The sequence below is a fragment of the Dipodomys spectabilis genome, unplaced genomic scaffold (genome assembly GCF_019054845.1).
Source record: "Dipodomys spectabilis isolate Male_0828 unplaced genomic scaffold, ASM1905484v1 ptg000210l, whole genome shotgun sequence".
Lineage (NCBI taxonomy): Eukaryota > Metazoa > Chordata > Mammalia > Rodentia > Heteromyidae > Dipodomys > Dipodomys spectabilis.
In genome coordinates, this window is record NW_024870887.1 from 7,936,195 (window position 1) to 7,957,809 (window position 21,615).

At 41.6% G+C, this 21,615-nt stretch overlaps 1 protein-coding gene across 2 annotated transcripts in view; it reads left to right on the forward strand.

Moving 5' to 3' along the window:
- Positions 1-21,615, forward strand: part of Ttc27 (tetratricopeptide repeat domain 27) — a 134,360-nt gene that overhangs the window by 72,588 nt on the left and 40,157 nt on the right. For both annotated transcript variants that reach the window (XM_042696777.1, XM_042696778.1), the window contains exon 13: positions 12,079-12,306. In XM_042696777.1, coding sequence (XP_042552711.1) covers positions 12,079-12,306 — 228 coding nt within the window. The remainder of the gene's footprint in view (positions 1-12,078; positions 12,307-21,615) is intronic.

Here is a 21,615-nt window from a genome sequence, read left to right on the forward strand (position 1 = left end):
TCATCTAAGTAAAAGGTATATGTCATAAGAGTGGACACACCCTCAGATTCTTAGAATCTGATTTGGAGCTATAAATATTACTGCTTGGCTTTAGGCTAGTCTCATGGTACAGAGACACATAAACACAGTAGTTGAGTATGATATGAAGGTGTTGAGATGTACAAATGTTCAGAACCCAAATTCTGTTTAACCTACCTTTTACAGTTAAATATTTTTTCTCTAAAGCCATAGCCCCTCAGTTTCTATCTTGTATAGAGTTCTTCCTAAAATTCCTGGGACATTCTTGTGATTTTCCACATTTGATTGAAACAAACAAAACAAACCTTGATGTTGGGTTAGAATTAAGTCTTTTGTTTTGAACCTGGGGCCTGGGCACTGTCCCTGAGCTTTTGCATTCAAGGCTAGTACTCTACCACTTGAAACACAGTCCTACGTCCAGCTTTTTTGTGATTAATTGAAAATAAGAATCTCCTGGACCTTCCTGATTAGGCTGGCTTCAAACCACAATCCTCATATCTCAGCCTTCTGAGTAGCATGAGCCACCAGTGCCCAACTAGAATTAGATGGAAAAAATTTAGCTTTAATCTTATGCTATCATTTGCTCTTTCTCTTGGAGTTCACTGAATTGGCTCCTGTTGGCTCAGTCCTATCATGTACTTAATAGTTAACTTCAATTTTTCTGCCTTTGAGGAAACTGTATAGTTGACCAGTGAGATTGTAGAAATTTTAATGTTCCAAGTAACAATTTCAGGTTTTCAGGAAACTTTTTTGTTTGTTTAGTCAGTCATGGGACTTGAACTCAGGGCCTAGGTGCTATCCCTGAGCTTTTTTTTGCTCAAGGCTAGTGCTTTACCACTTTGAGCCATAGCTCCATTTCCAGTTTTCAGGTGGTTAATTGAAAGTCTCACAGACTTTTCTGCCCAGGCTGGCTTTGAATTGCAATCCTCAGATCTCAACCTCCTGAGCTAGGATTATAGATGTGATCCACTGGCGCTCAGCAAAAAGAAACTGTTTTAATTGTTTCAGCTGTTTCAAGTGAAATCTCATGCATTTTTACTTTCCTGCCTGGTTTTCCAGCAGAGAGAGTTGAGGAAGAAAACAGACTTTAGTTGAGGGCTGTGTTCCTCTTTGAACACTAGGTACATTCCACATCTAATACTTTGATTCTGAACTAGGTAAGTACAAATGAAGAGCAGTCAGTCAAACACTGGTTTAATTTGTTCATACATTATTAAGTACAGAGTGCTGGCATTTGCTTTTCCTGACTAATGACAGCTTCATTCTCACAGCTCTTCCTCTTATGGTTGAAAGTTTATAGAATGGATGTGCCACACAGTTTTCTAGAAATGTGTTAGAACTTATTTGGTTGTAAAAAAAAAAAAATCAGCACACACTAGTTTAGGAATGGGAATCCAGTGGTTCACACAACAGAACATTTGAGTAGACCTTGCTGTATTTGGTGGGGGGGGGGGGGGGGGGGGGAGAGAAGTGATGTCATTATGACTATAGCTCTCTCCACGAAGCAGACATTATGGCCACAGGAAGCCCACACTTAGTAATCGCACTGGAAAAATGTAGTCAATGTTTTATCTCTAACAGAAACACTGCAGAACACTGAGAGGTCTGACTCATGTGCCTCCCATCTCAAAGTCCTGCCTGTGCTACACGAGGCAAGGCGTGAGGGAATGGGTTCCCCTCAAGAAAGGGGAGCTCTGCTACTCCCAAATCAGGGAAAAAGTGTTGGGCAGAGCAAAGAACACCTGATGCTCACCATAGGGTAGGAGTTGAGTGCTCTGAATCTGGAGTGTGCAGCTTTGCATAGGTGGGCAAAGGTAGGCTAGCAAAGTATTAATCTGCCTTATACAGTGTTTTTTGGGGGGGAGGGGGTAGTAAAAGAAAAAAAAACAATAAATGCTGCCAGATTCATCTACAATACTTAGATTTCTTGGAGAGTGAAAAGATATAAAAACACTGGGCTCAGTTCCACACTGATATTTTAAAGTGGTAAGAGCTGAGCGGCAGCTCAGACCATCCTCTTGGACGGTCCCTAACAAGCCTGGTTCATTCATTCTTAAAAGCTGGCAAGAATCTCTAGGCACTTAACTGTGTGACCCTTGCTCTAAACATGCAGGTTTCCCTGGTAAAGTACGTAGTATTCCAGCATGGGGGGATATGGGTTCAATATGGTAGAAGTGCTTGCCTGGCAAGCATAAGGGACTGGGTTCAAATCTCAGTACCACCACCACCTCCACCACCATGCACACCTAAATAGTATTCCACCTATCCTTCTAGGTTCTGCTTGAATCGTGGTTGTCTCAGTTTCATGTTAAAAATTTTACTATCCATATTTACCTGTTGTTAGAAAGTTGTATTAAGGATAATTAATAACTATAGGCATGTAGAATTCCACAGTAAGAGATTATTGGAGCAGCCTTTATTTGTGTTTATGTGAAAGTTGGGGAGATCGTTAGGGCTTGCATCTGATGAAGTTCTTGCAGCACAGTGCCCTGTTTAAATATCCTTTGCATGTGTGGAAGCCTATTTTTACCTTAGTAGACATTTAGAGGAAAACTTTCTTACACTCTATAAAATTATAAGCCTATATTTTCCCATAGAAAAGCAGCAACCCATCACTAGATACATCAAAGAATTTGGACTTAGTGAAGATTTCTGGTGGTTCACATTGGTGTACAGTAAAAGCATTGCTACAGAAGCTGTGCACAGTGCCTTTGGGCTGTAGGCATCTTCACTGGAGTGTCTTCTGTAGTTCTTTTTTAGTGATTGATTGTGTAAACTGAGTGGACAAGGGAAGGCACAGGGAAAAAATTAGAACATGTTGGAGAGAATGAAGAAGACAGGAGTGGAACGCGACTAGTTGAAAAAAGGAAATATATTGCCTGCAAACAGGGCCCCTGGGAAAGATAACAGTCTTGGCAGAAAGGGGTGGAAGATCTCAAGGAGAAAGAATGAGCTTATCTAACAGAAAAATGCAGGATAAAGAATTTGAGGAAAGAGATGAGTTCAAACTGGGCAGGGTCACTGCTCCAGAGTTTCTCCCATTCTGTAGAAAGCCGCCCCTCTCTGGGGGCCCTCCACACCCATCCCCAGAAGCAACACATTTCCTACCACCCACTGTGTTGTTGATAGCAGTTAGGTGGAGGAAGCAAACATGGAGGTGAAATTTTGTCTCAGCCTTTCTCAGTGTGAAGATTTTCCTGATGTAAATTTAATCTTAAACTTGCATACTTATTTTGTCTTATTTGTACGGTTATAAACACTAGGTCTTGGACTCCGATTTAATGCTCTGTCCTTAGAAGTAGAATAAATTTGCATACAGAAGCCTGGCACTGGTGGCTCACACCTGTAATCCTAGTTACTTGAGAGACTGAGATCTGAGTATTGTGGTTTGAAGCCAGCCCAGGAAGAAAAGTCCCCATGAGACTCTTATCTTCAATAAGCCACTCAAAAGCTGGAAATAGCACTGTGGCTCAAGTGGTAGAATACAAGCCTTGAGCACAAAAAGGCCCTGAGTTCAAGCCTCACAACTGATGTGTATGCATATACATACATACATATGCATGTATATATATGTGCATATATACATATATATGTATATGCATACAGTGATTTTTTTTTTTGTCAAGCAAGTACTTGTAAGGTATGGTTTGATGGTGTGAATCTTGCATTCTATTTCTAGTATAGGGTACTTGTGGAGTATAGAATTCCTTATAATCTTTTTTATTTGTAGGTGGTAGCAATGTTTCCTCTTTCCTTTCCTCTTTCCTTTCCTCTTTCCTTTCCTTTCCTTTCCTTTCCTTTCCTTTCCTTTCCTTTCCTTTCCTTTCCTTTCTTTTCCTTTCCTCTTTCCTTTCCTCTTTCCTTTCCTTTGCTTTCCTTTGCTTTCCTTTTCCCTTTCCTTTTTCCTTTCCTTTTTCCTTTCCTTTCCTTTCCTTTCCTTTCCTTTCCTTTCCTTTCCTTTCCTTTCCTTTCCTTTCCTTTCCTTTCCTTTCCTTTTCTTTTTTTTTTTTTTTTGGGTCCGGTCGTGGGGTCTGCACTCTGGGCCTGGGCGCTGTCCCTCAGCTCTTCAGCTCAAGGCAAGCGCTCTACCACTGAGCCACCTTCCCAGCCCCTCCTCTTCCATTTCTAATTACAGTAATTGGAGTGTCCAGAACCACTTTTTGGTTTGCCTATTTTCTCTTGTTACTTTTTTTTCTTCTGTTTCTTTTATTTACACCCCAGTTGTTTTTTTTTAATTGTTATTTCCTTCCTTCCGATTGCTTTGGGTTTCATTTGCCCTTTTTTGTCTGGTTACTTATGATTGGAGATTAGATTGTTGAAATATTTCTTCTTTTTAAAATAGCACTTAGAGCTAAAATTTCCCTCTAAATATACTTTTGCCATATCCCATAAATTTGGAATGTTATGTTCCTGTTTTTATTTATCTTAATGTGTTTTTAGTTTGGTGGTAATTTCTTCTTTGATGCATCAGTTATTTAGGAGTATCCTGTTTAATTTTCACATATTTGTGATGCCCAGATTCCCTTTTGTTGCTGGTTTCAAATTCTGTTGCGGGGGGCTGGGAAGGTGGCTCAGTGGTACAGCGCTTGCCTTGCATGCCTGAGGCCCTGGGTTCGATTCCTCAGCACCACATAAGCAAAAAAGCCGGAAGTGGCGCTGTGGCTCAAGTGGTAGAGCGCTCGCCTTGAGCTGAAGAGCTGAGGGACAGCGCCCAGGCCCAGAGTTCAGGCCCCATGACTGGACCCCCCCAAAAAAAAATTAAATCAAATTCTGTTGCGGGTGGAGAACATATATTGAATAACTTTTAGTCCTTTCAAGTTTACTGAGATGTGCATTATAACAGCATAAACTATATCCTGGAGAAGGATGCGTGTACTTGAGAAGAATATCTGTCTTGTTATCATTGGGTATAGCATTCTTTAAATGTCTATTAGGTCTAGTTGGTTTGTAGCTTTATTCAAGTTTTCCATTTCCATTTCTTCAGTTCTTCTATCCATTATGGAAAATCAGTTGTGAAGCCTCTTTTTTTCCCTTCATTCCTGTCAGGTTTTGCTTCATGTATTTTGGGGCTATGTTATAAGTTCATATATATTTAAAATTATTATTATAAATAATCATGAAGGAATGACTGTAATAAAATATGCCTTTTTATTTTGCTAAAAAATTTTGTCATAAGTCATATTTTTTTTTTTCTGAAATAGTTGCCTCTGGTGCCCTTGGCCAGTTCTTTTAAAATATGGAGAGAATTTTCAGATGTTCTGAAATCATGATATCTACCTGTGGAATAATATTAAGTCTAGAGTCATGATTCTTGCTTTTCAGCTTAGTTTCTTTTGGTTGGGGGCTGACCATTTGACCAAGAATTCTAAACTTTTACTTCCTTGTCTCAAAATGGGTACTTTCTGGTTGTCAGAATTATTATAGAGATTGAGATAATACATTCAACAATGGAATGGATAAAAACTAGCCTATAAATCACTATCAAATGGGAATATACATAGAAAGTTTCTTTTACATAAAAGGCAAAAATAAAAGAATGCTGCCACTTACACTTGCTTTATTTATAGAAGTAGAGCCATTTTAAATCTGTTTTTTGTTTGTTTGTTTGTCGGTCATGGGGCTTGAACTCTGGGCCTGGGCACTGGTCCCTCAGCTCTTCAGCTCAAGGCTAGTGCTTTACCACTTGAGCCACTGTGCCACTTCTGATTTTCTGAGTGGTTTATTGGAGATGAGAGTCTCATGGATTTTCCTGCTCAGGCTGGCTTTGAACCATGATCCTTAGATCTTAGCCTCTTGAGTAGCTAGGATTATAGGCAAGAGCCACCGATGCCCAGCTGACCACTTTAAATCTGTTAGGGAATATGGACAAACTTGGAAAATGAAGAAATGAAAGGAGTCAGGAGCAGGGAGGCAGTCATCATCCACCAGTCCATCTGTACCACCGTTTATCAGCCAGAATTTATACCCGTATCCCAGAAGCCAAGCGCTTCTAACCATTGAGGCCACTGAGATGGGACCACTAGAGAAGCTGGTGGAGAGGTTCTAGAAAGTGTTTGCTAGTTTCTTCGTTGCTAGCAACACTGTGAATCCACAGTGAAAGTGTATCTAGGGCCTGGAGTTCCATCAGTTCAATCAGTAAGGCCTGCCGCTGGACAGGGTCAGCCTCTGAAAAGTCGCACAGGTCAAGCTGGGACCTGCAGATCCCCTCTGCATCTTGTTTGACACCATACTTGACTGTGACAATTTTGCCATGTGAATGTGTTGCTTCACCTTCACTTTTCAAATCTCTGAGAAGTCCCTTCTGACCAGCTCTAACTTAGAAACAAGAGGAAAGGGTTTAAGGCAACACTGTTTCTCAATTGCTATAGCATACAACAGTACATGGGTCTGTGCAAGAATGTAACCCTTTAATTTGGGAGTTTGCTGTTGGGAAAGTGGTGGAGTACCAGTAGTTACATTATATAATTAAAGAAGAGTTCTGATAAAGGGAAACATTAATGGTTGTTTTAGAATAAATGTTTATGTTTTATCTAATAGACTAGATCCTTAGGGGGTAATATAACAAGTGAACTGTTTTTTTTCTTCCAAGATCAGGACTCAAACTCAGTATCTGCCGCTTTTGCTTATTGGCCGTTGCTCTACACCTCAGCCATGCCTCCAGTCCCTTGGGGTTAATTATTTGTTTTTGTTTTGTTGTTGTTGTTCAAATGAACTTCTATAAAGTGAACATAATTTTACCTATTACAAATTATGGTATCAAGCATATGATGGCTTCCAATTAGCTTTTGGTTGACTTTGGCACACTTTGTGTGTGTGTGTGTGTGTGTGAATGGGCGTGCACCACACCTGTGCATGTGCAGGTAGTGGGGTTTGAACTCAGTGCCTGGAAGCTGTCCTTGAACATTTTTGCTGAAGGCTAGTGCTCCACTTCTGGCTTTTGGGTGATTAATTGATGATAGGAGTCTCATGTATTTACCTGCCCAGTAGCTAGGATTGCTAGGTATGAGCTACTAGCACATGGTGACACTGTTTTTTGTATTTTTTTTAATCTTTTTTCTTGAGTTTTGTTGTTGTTGTTGGAGGTGGTGGTGGTGGTAGTGGTGATAATGAGGCTTGAACTCTGAGCTTGGGTTCTTTCCAAGAGCTTTTGAAGAAAGCTAGTCCTCTACCACTTTGAGCTTCAGTTCCACTTTCAGTTTGGGGGTAGTTAATTGGACATAAGAGCTCAAGAACTTTTCTACCCAGACTGTCTTGAATCTGCAATCCTCAGATCTCAGCCTCCTGAGTAGCTAGGATTACAGGTGTGAGTTACCAGTGCCTGGCTTCTTGAGTTTTATTAATGTGCTGTCATGAGGGACTAATAAGCTCTGATGGGGTAGTGAGACACTCAAGGCTTGTGCATGAAGTCCAAGTAATTCTGAGGCATGATAGGAGAAGTGTACTTTTCTCTGTGCTGGTGAGCTCACTGAAGGTTGGCTATTGGGTATCTCTATCTAAAGACTGCTTTCTGTATAAGGATAATGACTCCCATAAGATCATACCTGAGGTAGTAGCTGCTTTGGAGCCATCTCTGTGCTAAGTTTATAACAATCCATGATGCTTTCAAGGACCCAGGTGTGTTTTCAGTTTGAGTGTGTAAGTCAGTGACATACATACCCTCAAACTGTCCACCACTCACACTTCTTGTACCTTTCAAGTTTTTAATAGTAGTTCAAGTCATTGTGGTAGTGTTGCTTGGATTTACTTCTAACGGGAAGGGGAGCTTTGTGGGCTTTCTCTTGGCCCTCCACTTAAGAAAGGCTTTCCTTGGTATACCTAATTCAATAGTGTATTTGGGAACTGGGGAAGTAACCACTGGATGGGTTCAGAGACTTACTAGGCCTACTGTAGGATGGTCGGATTCCCATAAAGCCTATCACTCACCAGTTGGAGTCCTAAAGGCTTAACACTAGCAGCTAACTGTCAAAGAAAAGATATTTTGCTGGGTATGGGGGCTCATGTCTGTAATCCTAGATACTAGAGAGGTAGAATTTGGGAGGAATGCAGTTTTAGGGCAACCCAGACAAAAATATCAGTAAGACCCATCACACTTAACAAACTGATTGTTGGCACACAGCTATGGCCTTTGCTGTATAGGTGGCCTGGGTGGGAGTGTTATTGTTTGGGTCTGACCTGGGCAAAAACTCCAGATCCTGTCAGAATAACTGAAAGCACACAAGGACTGGGGTGTGGCTTAGGGTTCTTCCTAAGTGGTTGGATTCTCCTCTTTTTTAATTTAATTTAGTTTTTTTTTTTTTTTTTAATTTAAGAGTCTTTGAGTCTATAAGATGACTCTGGTAGAAACTGGGTGAAAGACAGTATGTTAGCAGAGTGACTCAGGTATCTCCAAACCCAGATTTCTTTTCTTGTCCGTCCATCCGTCCGTCCATTCCTTTTCTTTCCCTCCCTCCCTCCCTCCCTCCCTCCCTCCCTCCCTCCCTCCCTCCCTCCCTTCCTTCCTTCCTTTCTTTCTTTTTTTTCTTGGTTGGTCATGGGGCCTGAACTCTGGGCCTGAATGCTGTCCCTCAGCTCTTCAGCTCAAGGCGAGTGCTCTACCATTTGAGCCACAGTGCCACTTCTGGCTTTTTCTGCTTATGTGGTGCTGAGGAATCAAATCCAGGGCCTCATGCATGCAAGGCAAGCACTCTACCACTGAGCTACCTTCCCAGCCTAATACCCTTTTCTACTCTTGGCCGTGATATAGTAGCTTTAAACAACAGCTACTGTTCCTGTTGCTAACAAACCCACTGGAAACTTAGTGGATTAAAATGATTATAGTCATTTGTTTTTCTCTCATGGTTTCTGCGTAATAGGAATTCTGGAAGGGACTGATTGGGTTTCTCATACAGTTGGCAGTAGATGGAGACTGGCTTAGCAACTCTTCTCTGGTCTTACCATCTCCCTTGTGGTTTCCTCTTCTGAATTAGCTTGTTTGTTTGTTTTTATAACATTAATGACCTCAGGACAGGGCGATTATTTACTTTGCAGCTCCGGACTCCAACTGAGTATTTTAAGAGAAACACACTGTGGCACTCTGACCATAGTCACAAATCTATCTAAGAACTGTCACCAAAGAAAAATAAAATGTTTAGCTGAAAGCCAGTGAAGGAAGTGATAAGACCAAAACCTATTTGATCAACCCTGACTTTCAGATAGAACTAATGAAACTGAATTCATCTTCCATTGTTCTTTAGCAGTCCTGAGTGGCAGGGTCTATCTACACTTCATTTTGGCTATGTTTGATTCTGCTAAGCTACAAGGGAAAGTAAAATTTTAGATTATCGTGGAGATTCCCTGTTTCCCTGACCTTGTGAATTTAAAACACTGAAGGTCATTTTCTCTCTTCGGGTAATCTAGTGAGCTTGGAAGCAGGAAACCTGCCTCACACTTGTCTTTCCTCCTAATGTCCGGCTGCCTAGTCCACAGAGCCTTGTTCCTGCATCACTGAGTGTTGTAGACATGAGTGTTACACCACCTTGCCTGCTCACCATCTTCCTGATAAGAGACCAGTCGGAGAAGTTCCACTTTCTCCAGGGTAGAGTGCCTGCATGCAGTTACTCTAATGCCATTATATTACTGCGCATGTAGAATCCACTGTAACTGGCTGAAGTGGAAAGGAATTACTATTAAATGAATTCGCTCCCAGAATTTCTGGATTGGGGTGGGTCCCAAGTACCAATGTCTTTCTTGAGAGAAAAACCTTCAACCACATTATGAGCTTATTGTTGCAAAAGTTGGTAACAGCTACAATCTGTTGTATATAATTTTAGTTATATGCATCTCTGTATGGGTAGCCTTACAGAGTTATACTCAGATACATTAATACCTCATATTCTTTGTGACTGGAGAAATTACATGCATTATATTCTGAAAGCTCACATTTGTTTTGACTATTTGGGGTTTAGAATTATTTTCCCTTAGCAACTGCTGTATAAAATCGGATTCCATTTTCAGCTTAGTCCTGAAAAGCCTTGTTACTGACATTGTGTCACAAATGCAGAGGGGGCCAATATCCAGAAATTTGTTTAAAAGATTTCACAAAGCCAGCCACTGGTGGCTCACGCCGGTAATCCTAGCTACTGAGGAGGCTGAGATCTGAGGATCACGGTTCAAAGCCAGCCTGGGCAGAAAAGTCCGTGAGACTCTTATCTCCTATTAACCACTAGAAAACTAGAAGTGGTTCTGTGGCTCAAGCAGTAGAGTGCTCGCCTTGAGCTAAAGGGCTCAGGGATAGCGCCCAAGCCCAGAGTTCAAGCCCCACGATGGACAAAAAAAAAAAAAAAGATTTCACAAAAATCAGACAGCTTAAGAACTGTAGATATGTTCAACTTATGTCAAACCAAATATACAGACTTTCAAAGAGTCAATGTACATGCATTAGAGACTTTACATTCTCATTTCACCTTCCTGGAGGGCAACCTTCCAGGATATCTATGTCTGTTTTGCTGATGGTTATCTTAGCATCTTTAGGGATAGCACTGCTGTATATGTGAAGGTGGGTGAGGATGCAAAGTAGGGTGACTGTCATGGGTTTTGTTCTCTGGTAAAATTCATCAGAAGCAAGGTGTCAGGCATGGTTGAGGTGCAGTGGAAGATGATAGTAGCCAGTGCAGAATTAGCTCCAGCAACAGGGAGGCTCTGAATTGTGGGCGTTGTAATAGCCGAGCCTGCACAGTGATTGCAGGATGAGTTCATTTCTAAAGTGAATGCACTGTCTGGGACCAGATAAGGTCACAGCTTTTGTCTGAGAGGTTTGATGTGACTTGTTTAATAAGTAAGTTTTTAGCCTACTAAACTGTATCTTCTCCTTTCTTTTTCTTTCTTTTTTTTTTGGGGGGGGGGGTCCGGTCGTGGAGCCTGAACTCTGGGCCTGGGGGCTGTCCCTCAGCTCTTCAGCTCAAGGCTAGCGCTCTTGAGCCATAGTGCCACTTCCGGCTTTTTTCTTTTTGCTTATGTGGTGCTGAGGAATCGAACCCAGGGCCTCATGCATGCAAGGCAAGCGCTCTACCACTGAGCCACCTTCCCAGCCCTTCTCCTTTCTTTTAAAAGTTTTTTGGCAATCAAGGAAGGAAGGAAGGAAGAGAGGAACAGGGGGAAGAGCAAGGTGTAGTCAAAATTTCATTGCAGCTGGATGTTGGTGGCTCATGCCTGTAATCCTAGTTACTCAGGAGGCTGAGATCTGAGGATCCTGGTTCAAAGCCAGCCCGGGCAGGAAAGACTGTGAGACTCTTATCTCCAATTAACAACCAGAAAACTAGCCTTGAGCTGAAGAGGTGGGGGATATAGCACCCAGGCCCAGAGTTCAAGCCCCACGACTGACCAAAAATAATCAATCGATAAAAATAATAAAAAATTCAGTGCACTCTGTACATCACGTTTATAATAATGCTTTAATTTTTTTAATTCAGTGGATATACTACAAAATTAAGAAAAGTGAGGGAAGAGGTGGATTGAAAGGAATAGGCGAGAATGTTGAAAGGGATGACATTGATCAAGATGCATTTTATGCATAAAATACTTCGTTGAATGGAATCTTCTTTGTACAGCTACTTAAAAATAAAAATATGAAAGAGGGAGAAGAAAGGAAGGAAAGGAGGAAGAGAGGAAGGGAGGGAGGGAGGGAGGAACGAACGAACAAAGAAAATAAGGAAAGAAGGAGAGAAGATAGAGTGAATTATAGGCACTGCTCTGATGAAGTCATTGTGGTAACAACCAGGGCAGGGACGTAGATGTTAAATAGGCGGCAGCAGCCTGTTACCATGAAGTGAGCCCTAGGTGCTGTGGGGACTAGAGAGGCCAGTAGAACAACATATGCCTCCCATTCCTTCTTCCTGTTTTACAGGTACTGTACTTCTTTCTCCTGAGCCTCTCTTCTGTAGCCAGCATCCTAGATGCATAAAATACACAAGTACTCTCAAATGCTGAAAATACACATTTGTTTCATGTGGAGTAAAATGTGCACATGTGATAAAATAAAGATTAATCACGTCAAAGCAGTTTCATAGTTTCTGATGTTTCCAGGCAGAAGAAATTCTGAGGCAAGAGCTGGAGAAAAAAGAGACGCCGAGTTTATACTGCTTGCTGGGAGATGTACTCAGAGATCACTCCTGCTACGACAAGGCCTGGGAGTTGTCCGGGCACCGCAGCGCCCGGGCCCAGCGCTCCAAGGCCCTGCTTCACCTTCGGAACAAGGAGCTTCAAGAATGCGTGGAGTGTTTTGAACGCTCAGTGAAGATTAACCCCATGCAGGTTAGACAGTTCAGAACCCCCTTGCCTTTGGTGTTTGTGTTTTTCTTCAGATATGATCTGACCGAATGAATACCCACTTTCTGTCCCAATGACTGGAGAGCTTGTCCTTGAGAATCTGATCTATTTCTTGCTTGTCAGCAAGCGTGTACTTTCTGTTAGTGTGTGTGAGTGTGTGTGTGCGTGCATGCACATATGTGCATGCAAATGATGCAAAGAACTCAGCCTGGTGCTCTTGTTCACTATGGCATGTTCTCTATCACTTTACTCACAGCTCCACTTCTGGCCCTTTATAGTTTATTGGAACTAGGATTTGTCTGCCCCAGTCCTCAGATCTTAGCCTCCTCATAGCTGGGATTACAGGCTTGAGCACCAGCTCTTTCTGTTTCTTTAACTTTGCTGTTCCATTTTGTTATTTTTTTCTCTCACTTATATTTAATGTAGCTAGTAAAATTAGATACTGTTTTGAGCAGTTATGTTAAAAAGGAAGTGTAAAATTCTGCAAGTAATTGATGAAAATAGTAAAGAAACCTTTTTATAAATAATGTAACCTATAGAATTGATTTTTTTATCATCTAAGAGGAAATATAAGTACATATATATATATATATATATGTATGTGTATATATGTGTGTGTGTGTGTGCTCACACTCATACATTTGAGTGCATGAGTATTTTTTGGTAATCAACTTGTTTTGTTGTAGTTGTGGTTTTAGGGTTTGGACTCAGGGCCTTGTGTTAGCTAGGCAAACATTACCACTTGAGCCACACCCCAATCCCTATTTAATTTGTGTGTGTTGGTCCTGAGGCTTGAACTCAAGCTTTTTTGCTCAAGGCTAATGTCCTATATATAACTTGAGTCATAGCTCTACTTCTGTCTTTTTGATGACTAATTGGAGAAAAGCATCTCATATACTTTCCTGGCTTTGAACTGAACCATAATTCTTATATCTCAGCTTCCTGAGTAGCTAGGATTGTAGGCATGAGCCACTGGTGCCCAGACTAAGTATTTTTTTTAAGGTTTGCAAAACTAATTTTAAAAAATGACATGAGGGCTGGGAAGGTGGCTCAGTGGTAGAGTGCTTGCCTTGCATGCCTGAGGCCCTGGGTTTGATTCCTCAGCACCACATAAGCAAAAAGGAAAAAGCCGGAAGTGGCGCTGTGGCTCAAGTGTTAGAGCGCTAGCCTTGAGCTGAAGAGCTGAGAGACAGCACCCAGACCCAGAGTTCAGGCCCCAAGACTGGACCAAAAAAAAAAAAAAAAAATGACATGATACATGTGTAGGATATTTGTCTCATGTCATTAAGCAGCCATTGTTCAGAACTTTTCATCTTGTGAAACTAAAATTCTGTATCTATTAAACAACTCCCTATTTCCCTTGTCCCATCACTCCTGGCATCCACTAGGAGTAGTGGTAGTCGCATGGATTTAACTATTTGATACACCACATGAAAGTGGAATCCTCCAGTATTTGTGCTTTGGTACCTGGTTTATTCACAAGGCATCTTGTCTCCTGGGCTCATCCATGTTGTAGCAGGTGTCAGAGCCTCCTTCCTTTCCATGTGTTCAGCTGCACTTTGTTACTGTTCATCTAGTGGACACTTGGGTTGCTTCCACCTCTTGGCTGTTAAAATAGTGCTGCTGTGGAAATGGGTGAGGTGTATACCTAAAATTCCAGTCTATGGAAGGCAGAGGCAAGAGGTTTGTGAGTTCAAGTCAAGCCTGGCTCTATTGCAAAACTCTGTCTACAAAAAAGGAGTGGTCATTTTTATAATTGAGCAGAGTTGGGAAGTATGTTTTATAGAAAAAAACCCAGACATTCCAAAGTACATTAATTAATTATTATTTCTGGTTACTGAGGCTCGAACTGAGGGCTTCTTTCACTGTCACTTGGCTGTCTTACTCATGGCTGGTGCTCAGCCACTGGAACCATGCCTCTTATCTGTCATTTTGCTGGTTAATTGGAAATGTGAGTCTCATGGACTTTACTGCCTGGGCTGGGTTTGAACTGCAGTCCTCTATCTCAGCCTCTACAGTAGATAGGATTACAGACTAAGCTACCAGTACCCAGCTCAGTGTGTGGCTCTCTCTCTCTCTCTCTCTCTCTCTCTCTCTCTCTCTCTCTCTCTCTCTCACTCTCTCACTCTTTTCTCTCTCTTTGTCCTTCCCTCCCTCCTTCCCTCCCTCCCTCCCTCCCTTCCTCCCTTCCTTTTCTTCCTTCCTTCCTTCCTTCCTTCCTTTTTCCCTTCCTCCCTCCCTCCCTCTCTCCTCCCTCCCTTCTTTCCTTCTCTCTTTTCCTCTCCCTCCTTCTTCCCTCCCTCCCTTCCTCCCTCCCTTCCTTTCTTCTTCTCTTCCATTAGTAAATTGGATGGTTTTCAGTGAGGGGAACAAGACAGCAGGGTGGTAATGCTGGAGTCTTCTTGTGAGGTTAAACTGTTGGAATCTGAGAATCTCTGAAGTTGGTTTGTTTTGTGCTTGTTTTAAATGCAGGAATAGGGTATACAGGGAGCTAATGCTGGAACACTGTTTTGGCAATACTGTCTGTGGGAGATGGTAGAAGGGCAGAAGTGGGAAGCTACAGTCATAGTCTTGTTTTAGCCCTGACCAGCATCTGTGGGAGGAAGAATGACTGAAAGGAAGTTACAGTGGAGGACTTGATAAAGCTCCATGGCTTATTATATAATTGAGAATTAATTCCTTAGATAGACAAAGAAATGACAGTTACTTTTAGCAGAGTCACAGATGTTGTGTGAGGACATTTTGCAGCCTGTCATATGATCCAGTTCATGCAGGTTGCATACCTGCCAAAACATTCAGGCATTTGATGGTACTCTTGTACAGAACTTCCATAGGATGCAAACTTGAAGGCTGTATAGACTTGAGCTTGTTATCCAATGTGAACTAGCTCCAAAAAGTGTTCCTCTGTACTGTTGTCTCTGTTAAGTCCTTAGCTGAAGGTTGATTTGGAAAATAGAAATAAAAACATTTCTGTCCTCTTTCTTTCCAAGCAGGTTTAACAATCAGGTGAAGGCAAACTGTGAAAAGTATAGCTTTGGAATAAAAATTGGAGTATTTGGCCTCAAATTAGGGATGGGATGCAAAACTCACTGCACTGTTTGTGGTACATTTGTTAGAGAATCAGAAGATGGGCACAGTTTACAGTTGTGTCTTCGAGATTGCTAGCTACTCTTCATTAAACTCGCACATTTCCACTTCTCATTCTAAAGCTACTAAAATACACCCTTAGATTTGCATTGTTGGGAACTGCAAAGAATAGAAGGGAAATCTAACCAAATACTCCAGGCCAGATTTTGCAGACCCAGATTTAAAATACAGATATTGGCTAGGCACTATTGGCTCAAACCTGTAATCTACTGAGGAGGCTGAGATCTGAGGATCTCAATTCAAAGCCAGCCTGGGCAGAAAAGTCCATGAGACTCTTATCTGCAATTAATCACCAGAAAACCAGAAATTACACTGTGGCTCAAAGTGATAAAGTGCTCTCCTTGAGTGAAAAGCTCAGGGACAGCATTGAAGCCCTAAGTTCAAGACCAATGACTGAAAAAAAAAAAAAAAAAAATATATATATATATATATATATATATATATCCATATCTATCTGGGGGTAAGTAGAGCTAGATAGGTAGATAGACAGTTAGATGGACAGACAGATAGATAGATATTGCCAGAGTGGGGTAGAGTGTGTGTGTGTGCGCGTGTGTGTGTGTGTGCGTGCAGTCCCAGCATTTGGGAGCTAGAAGCCAGAAGTGTGCCAATTCAAGGTCAAGCTGGCTATATAGCAAGACCTGTCTTAAAACAAACAAGCACATCTTTATTATTATTGTTATTATCAGATAATAATGATTATTCTCATTGCCTTCCACTTATATGCAAAAAGTAAAAAATAATATTTAGATGTCAAATCAGTATGTGTACTACTGATAAAGGAAAATATTACATCCTGGAGTTCATTTCAATAAGCATCATTTTATATGGCCATATTCACACAGCTATTGAGCCATTGTGATCCCTTCCTAAGAATATCCTCCTCCTCACTGTGTGGTGCTTAGAGTGATGTTTAGTTAATCATGTCCAAGTGTAATTATTTGTGTTTCTCTGGTTAATTGGAGATGAGTTTCTTGAATTTGTTTGCCTGGGCTGACTTAGAGTCTCAGTTCTCAGAGCTCAGTAGCTAGGATTGCGGGTGTGATTCACCAGTACCCAGAGGCCTTTTTCTTTTTTTTAAAGACAATTGATTTTTCTGAGCTGGAGGCATGACCTAAAAGGTAAAGCACCTGCCTAGCAAATGTAACTTCCTAGTTCAAAACAGAACATTATTTTCCTAACTTTCTCATTGGTCCAAACTCTCCTCTTTGGACCTCTACCTGGTCACTGGCCTTTGTAAGCTGTGTGATGTAAACTGGAGCATGTGTACTTGAAAACATGCATGGCAGGAGGGCTTGAGGCGTGTAGGATAGATGAATGGCCACTGTAGCTTGTGGGGGCCCGGAAAGCTTTGTGTAGGAGGCAGGAGGCAGGTACTGAGTAAGAACTAGAGAGTATGTAGGAGGGGAGCTGGCTTCCAGGTGGGGGAAGAGCTTGAGGAGAGATGTGGATTTGTGTGTTTGTAAGCATCTGTGGCCATCAGTGTATCCCTGCTATCTGGGTGGCCCATCTAGTTTAGTGTTTGTCCAGACCTCATTTTTAAATGAAGTGCTGATAGTAATGGGAACCTTAAAGGAAGCTGGCTGGGTTTTGTAGGCATCTCCTTTGTTCTTCCATCTTCTGCTGTATTTTCATCCTGAAAATGCATTCTCATGCTGAATGTATGTACAATGGCTGGAGCCCTCACTGTGCGTAAATCTCAAGGATGACAAGTAATATCCTGTCTTTTTTCCCTCAACTTTTTCCAGATGCAATTCAACTAACATACTCTACCTCTACCCCCCTTGAAGCACTGCACTCAGGCTGCTTGCTGGTAAATTTAACTGCTGGCTTTAAGTAGTTAATTATAGTCACATCCTTTAGGTCTTGGCTATAGATGGGAGAAATATTGGAGCCATTGTCTCTGTGAGCCACTTGATATATACCAGACATTCACGCCATGCCGTAGCCTGTGCGCTGCATGGAAATTGCTTGGCTACCAGTTGGCAGGATTCGTGGGAAAGGCAGAAATTGGAGGCTAGATGTGTGGGGAGGGGTAGAGCCCTCCTGTTGCAGATAAAGCATATGGAGAATAGTTCTTATTCCCAATGAAGTTGGGGTTGGCTCACTTACTAACCTGAATCTACCACTATTTTATGCCATAATGCTTAGTAACTTTTTTTTACAGTTTATTATAAACCTTTTAGCAATCACCATCTCTAGAAAAATCAGACAAACAAAAATTACAGTTTTAGGGAATAAAGACTCAGCTTACATTTGTCAAGAGAATTAATGAATAAATGTAACTGCACGCCATGTAGTTGGTATTTCCTCCCCGCTTCAGAAATGTTTTTTAGGTGAATAGATGGATCATATAATTCCTCTGATAATAAAACCAATTTGTTTATCAACAGTTGGTTGGCCAATAAATAAATTTTGAAAGAACGTTTAATTTATATTGCTTGAGTATTTTGGTTTCGTTTGAAAAGCGTTCCGGTTTAGACAGGAGGTTATGTGGTATTTGGCTTCCCGACTAAGCATTGTCAAGCGCCTGTTTGTACAGGACGCAGATGTGGAAAGGAATTAGGTTGTGGCAGCCTATCAGAAGAAAGTATGGTATTTGTGCTGAGAAATGAGATGGTTTATGAGGGGCATGAATGCCCTGGTTATCTAACTCTGGATGTGGGAGTCTATTGTGGTTCTGAATAAAAGAGTGATATTTCCAAAGTAAAATTATAGGAAGTTTAAGTAAGGAATGAATGGCCTGGGTGAGTATCAGTGACTTTTCAGTAAGCATGAAAAAATAGAAAAGTTGAAGTCTCATTACCAAGGAAAACTTTTTTGGATTTACATATTGAGATGGTAGGATTGAGGAAAACCTTAGAATCAGAAAAAGATGCCAGTGTTCTAGTTAAGAAGGAAAATGTTTGTTTTGGGGGGTGGGGTGGGAGAAGGGTATCAAATGTAGCTGAGGATTAAAACAAAGCCTCATATGTCAAGCACATACCACTGAGCTGCTTCCCCAGCTCAAAATATCTCCATTGATAGTCACAGAGAATTCAGCAGGCAGGGAAAGTATCTTTTGCAGGGAAGGTAGTGTGATTTTTTTTGGGGGGTGGGGTGGGGTGGAGATACTAGATTTGAACTCAGGGCCTCACACTTGCTGGGCAGGTACTCTACCACTGAGCCATGCCTCTAGTGTTTTTTTGCATTCGTTATTTTGGAGATAGGGTCTCATTTTCTCCTCTAGATAAGTATCTAAGCCGGGATCTCCTGTTTCATGCTTCCTGCTATGGCTAGGATGATAGGTATGCATTGTCATGCCTAGTGTCTTTGCTTAAGATGGAGTCTCCTGGACTATTCTTCCTGTGCGAGCCTCAGACTCTATAAACATTCTGATCTCAGCCTCCCAAATAACTAGAATTATAGCTATGAGTCATTGGTACCAGTGTTGATTTTTATTTTATTTTTTTGAGATAGGATCTTGCCTCAACCCTGTCGTCCCTGCTTCTAGTTCCTGAGTTCTACGTGTATAGCCGTATACCGTAATACCCAGCTTAGTTTAGTTGTAGGAAGAAGAAACAATTTTTTACTTGAAATGGAGTGAGATAATTGGTGTTGTAAATTCGCATTACTTGTGGTAGGCTGAAGGAGTTCACATTCCAGTGGTGAAGATAGGATAAACATATGTGAATAGTATGTACAGAAAAAAGATTCTTTCCTTTTGGTTCTTCCTTTTTCATATGGGTAAGTTTTAAAGAATGGACTCCTGGCCGGGCGTCGGTGGCTCACGCCTGTAATCCTAGCTATTCAAGAGGCTGAGATCTGAGGATCTCGGTTCAAAGCCAACCCGGGCAGGAAAGTCTGTGAAACTCTTCTCTCCAATAAACCACCAGAAAATCGAAAGTGGCACTGTAGCTCAGCTAAAGTGGTAGAGCGCTAGCCTTGAGCTGAAGAGTGCAGGGACAGTGCTCAGACTCAGAGTTCAAGCCCCATGACCATCCAAAAAAAAAAAAAAGGACTCCTCAGGTTGAACTTGATGAATGGCCCACAAATCCGAGTCCTGTGATAACATCTGGGCTGTAGCTGTGACCAAAGAACAACAAAGACTGCAAAAGCTTTGCTGTGGGTATCTGGTTCTGAGTTCTGGGAACCCAAGGAACATAGAAACCAGTCAAACGTCTTCATCTTTCTAAACTCTTTTTTTTTTTTTTTTGTCGGTCGTGGGGCTTGAACTCTGGGCTTGGGCGCTGTCCCTGTGCTCTTCAGCTCAAGGCGAGCGCTCTACCACTTGAGCCACAGCACCACTTCCGGTTTTCTAGTGGCTTATTGGAGATAAGAGTCTCACGGACTTTCCTGCCCAGTCTGGCTTTGAACCATGATCCTCAGATCTCAGCCTCCTGAGTAGCTAGGATTACAGGCGTGAGCCACCAGCGCCCGGCTTCTTTCTAAACTTTCATAAGATGCAAGTAAATAGTAAGGACTGGGTAATAGATGTTCCATAGTATTACTTTTCTCTCCTGTGTATTACACCAGGGTGAGAATGAGGGTGGTAGAAATCATTGCTACTCCAGTGTCTGCAGCCTAGTAGAAGACTCCCAACAGGCCATTTTCATATGCAGATGACTCGTAAACGCAGTGACAATGCAGTGAGGCTTCTCTGCAAAGACTGTGTAGATATAAGAGCTAGTGCTAACCATGAGGTGTAGTTGGTCCTTTAAAGGAAAACACTGAGTTAGAGAAATTATTCCTTTAGTGAGGCTGGTTAGCTACAGGCCAAGTTTGCTGTTCCTTTATGGAGGAGAATTTGAAAGTTCGTGAGAAAGTTGGCATTGCCTTTTTTTTTTTTAGATTAAGTGAGCCAGGCACCAGTTTTTCATACCTTGTAATCTTAGCTGCGCAGTAGGCTGAGAACTGAGGATTGCTGTTTAAAGCCAGCTGGAACAGGAAAGTCCATGATACTCTTACCTCCAATTAACCACCAAAAAACTGGAGCTGTGGCTCAAGTGGTAGAGCACTAACTTTGAGCAAAAGAGCACAGGGACAGCACCTAGGCCCTGACTTCAAGCCCCAGGACACACACACACACACACACACACACACACACACACACACACACACACACACACACACACACACACACACACACACACACACACACACACACACACACACACACACACACACACACACACACACACACACACACACACACACACACGATAAGTCATCACACACACAAATGATGTCTTCACTTTAGGAAAAGCTACTATAAACAGCATTATTTTTGGCTTGGACCATTTCCCGTTTGATGAAACCCGTTTAACATCTCTTGTGCATTTGGGTTAGGGGAATGAGGCATGATAAAGGAGAGAGGGAGGGGGCGTGGCTTTAGGTTTGCATTGTAATATGCTAACCTTTGTTATATATGACAGAAGAGGTCCAACAGCGGATCCTGTAAGGAATTTAGCCACTAATCATTCATCCTGCAGAAAACTTGTGGGGACAGAAGCTGAGTAGTAGGCTTGTAATTTAAAAGGAAAGTTGTGATGTATAAGGAAGGGACCTACTGCAGACAATTTTTAAACAAGCCTTACTGTTAACTTCTCTTGTAAAAATAATCTGTTCCTTATCTCGTGGCACTTGCTGGACTTCAGACTATTTAATTTTTTCTTTGCACATATCATACACCAGAACCAGTAACCAACTGTGTGGCTTTCAACAAATTGTTTCTTCTACATTTTCCTTTTGACATCTTTTTAATTGATTTCTAAGGCCTGTAATCAAATAGATTATATTCCACCACCAGATGGCACTAGTGTACCTTTGAACCCTGTGACCTCTGGTTTTTAATCTGAGGAGACCTCAAAAGCTTCATCTAGTCAGTCGCCCTCATTTAACACCTGGGGGGCTGAGACTGAGGTTAAATGACATGGGCAAGGTCATATGGTCTCAGAACCATTTGAGTTGGTCACCTCTATTACCCTAGATACCTTAGAAGAAAAGTCTAAGAGATTATGTTCACCATTTGTTTTTTGTTAATCATTTAAAAAAATTAGGCCATCCTTAAAGTACAGCTATAATTAATATTCAGAATAACTGCTGTCCTGCTTTTGTGTTTCTCCCTCATAGATACATACTAGATTATCTCACTCCTCACCATGGCTG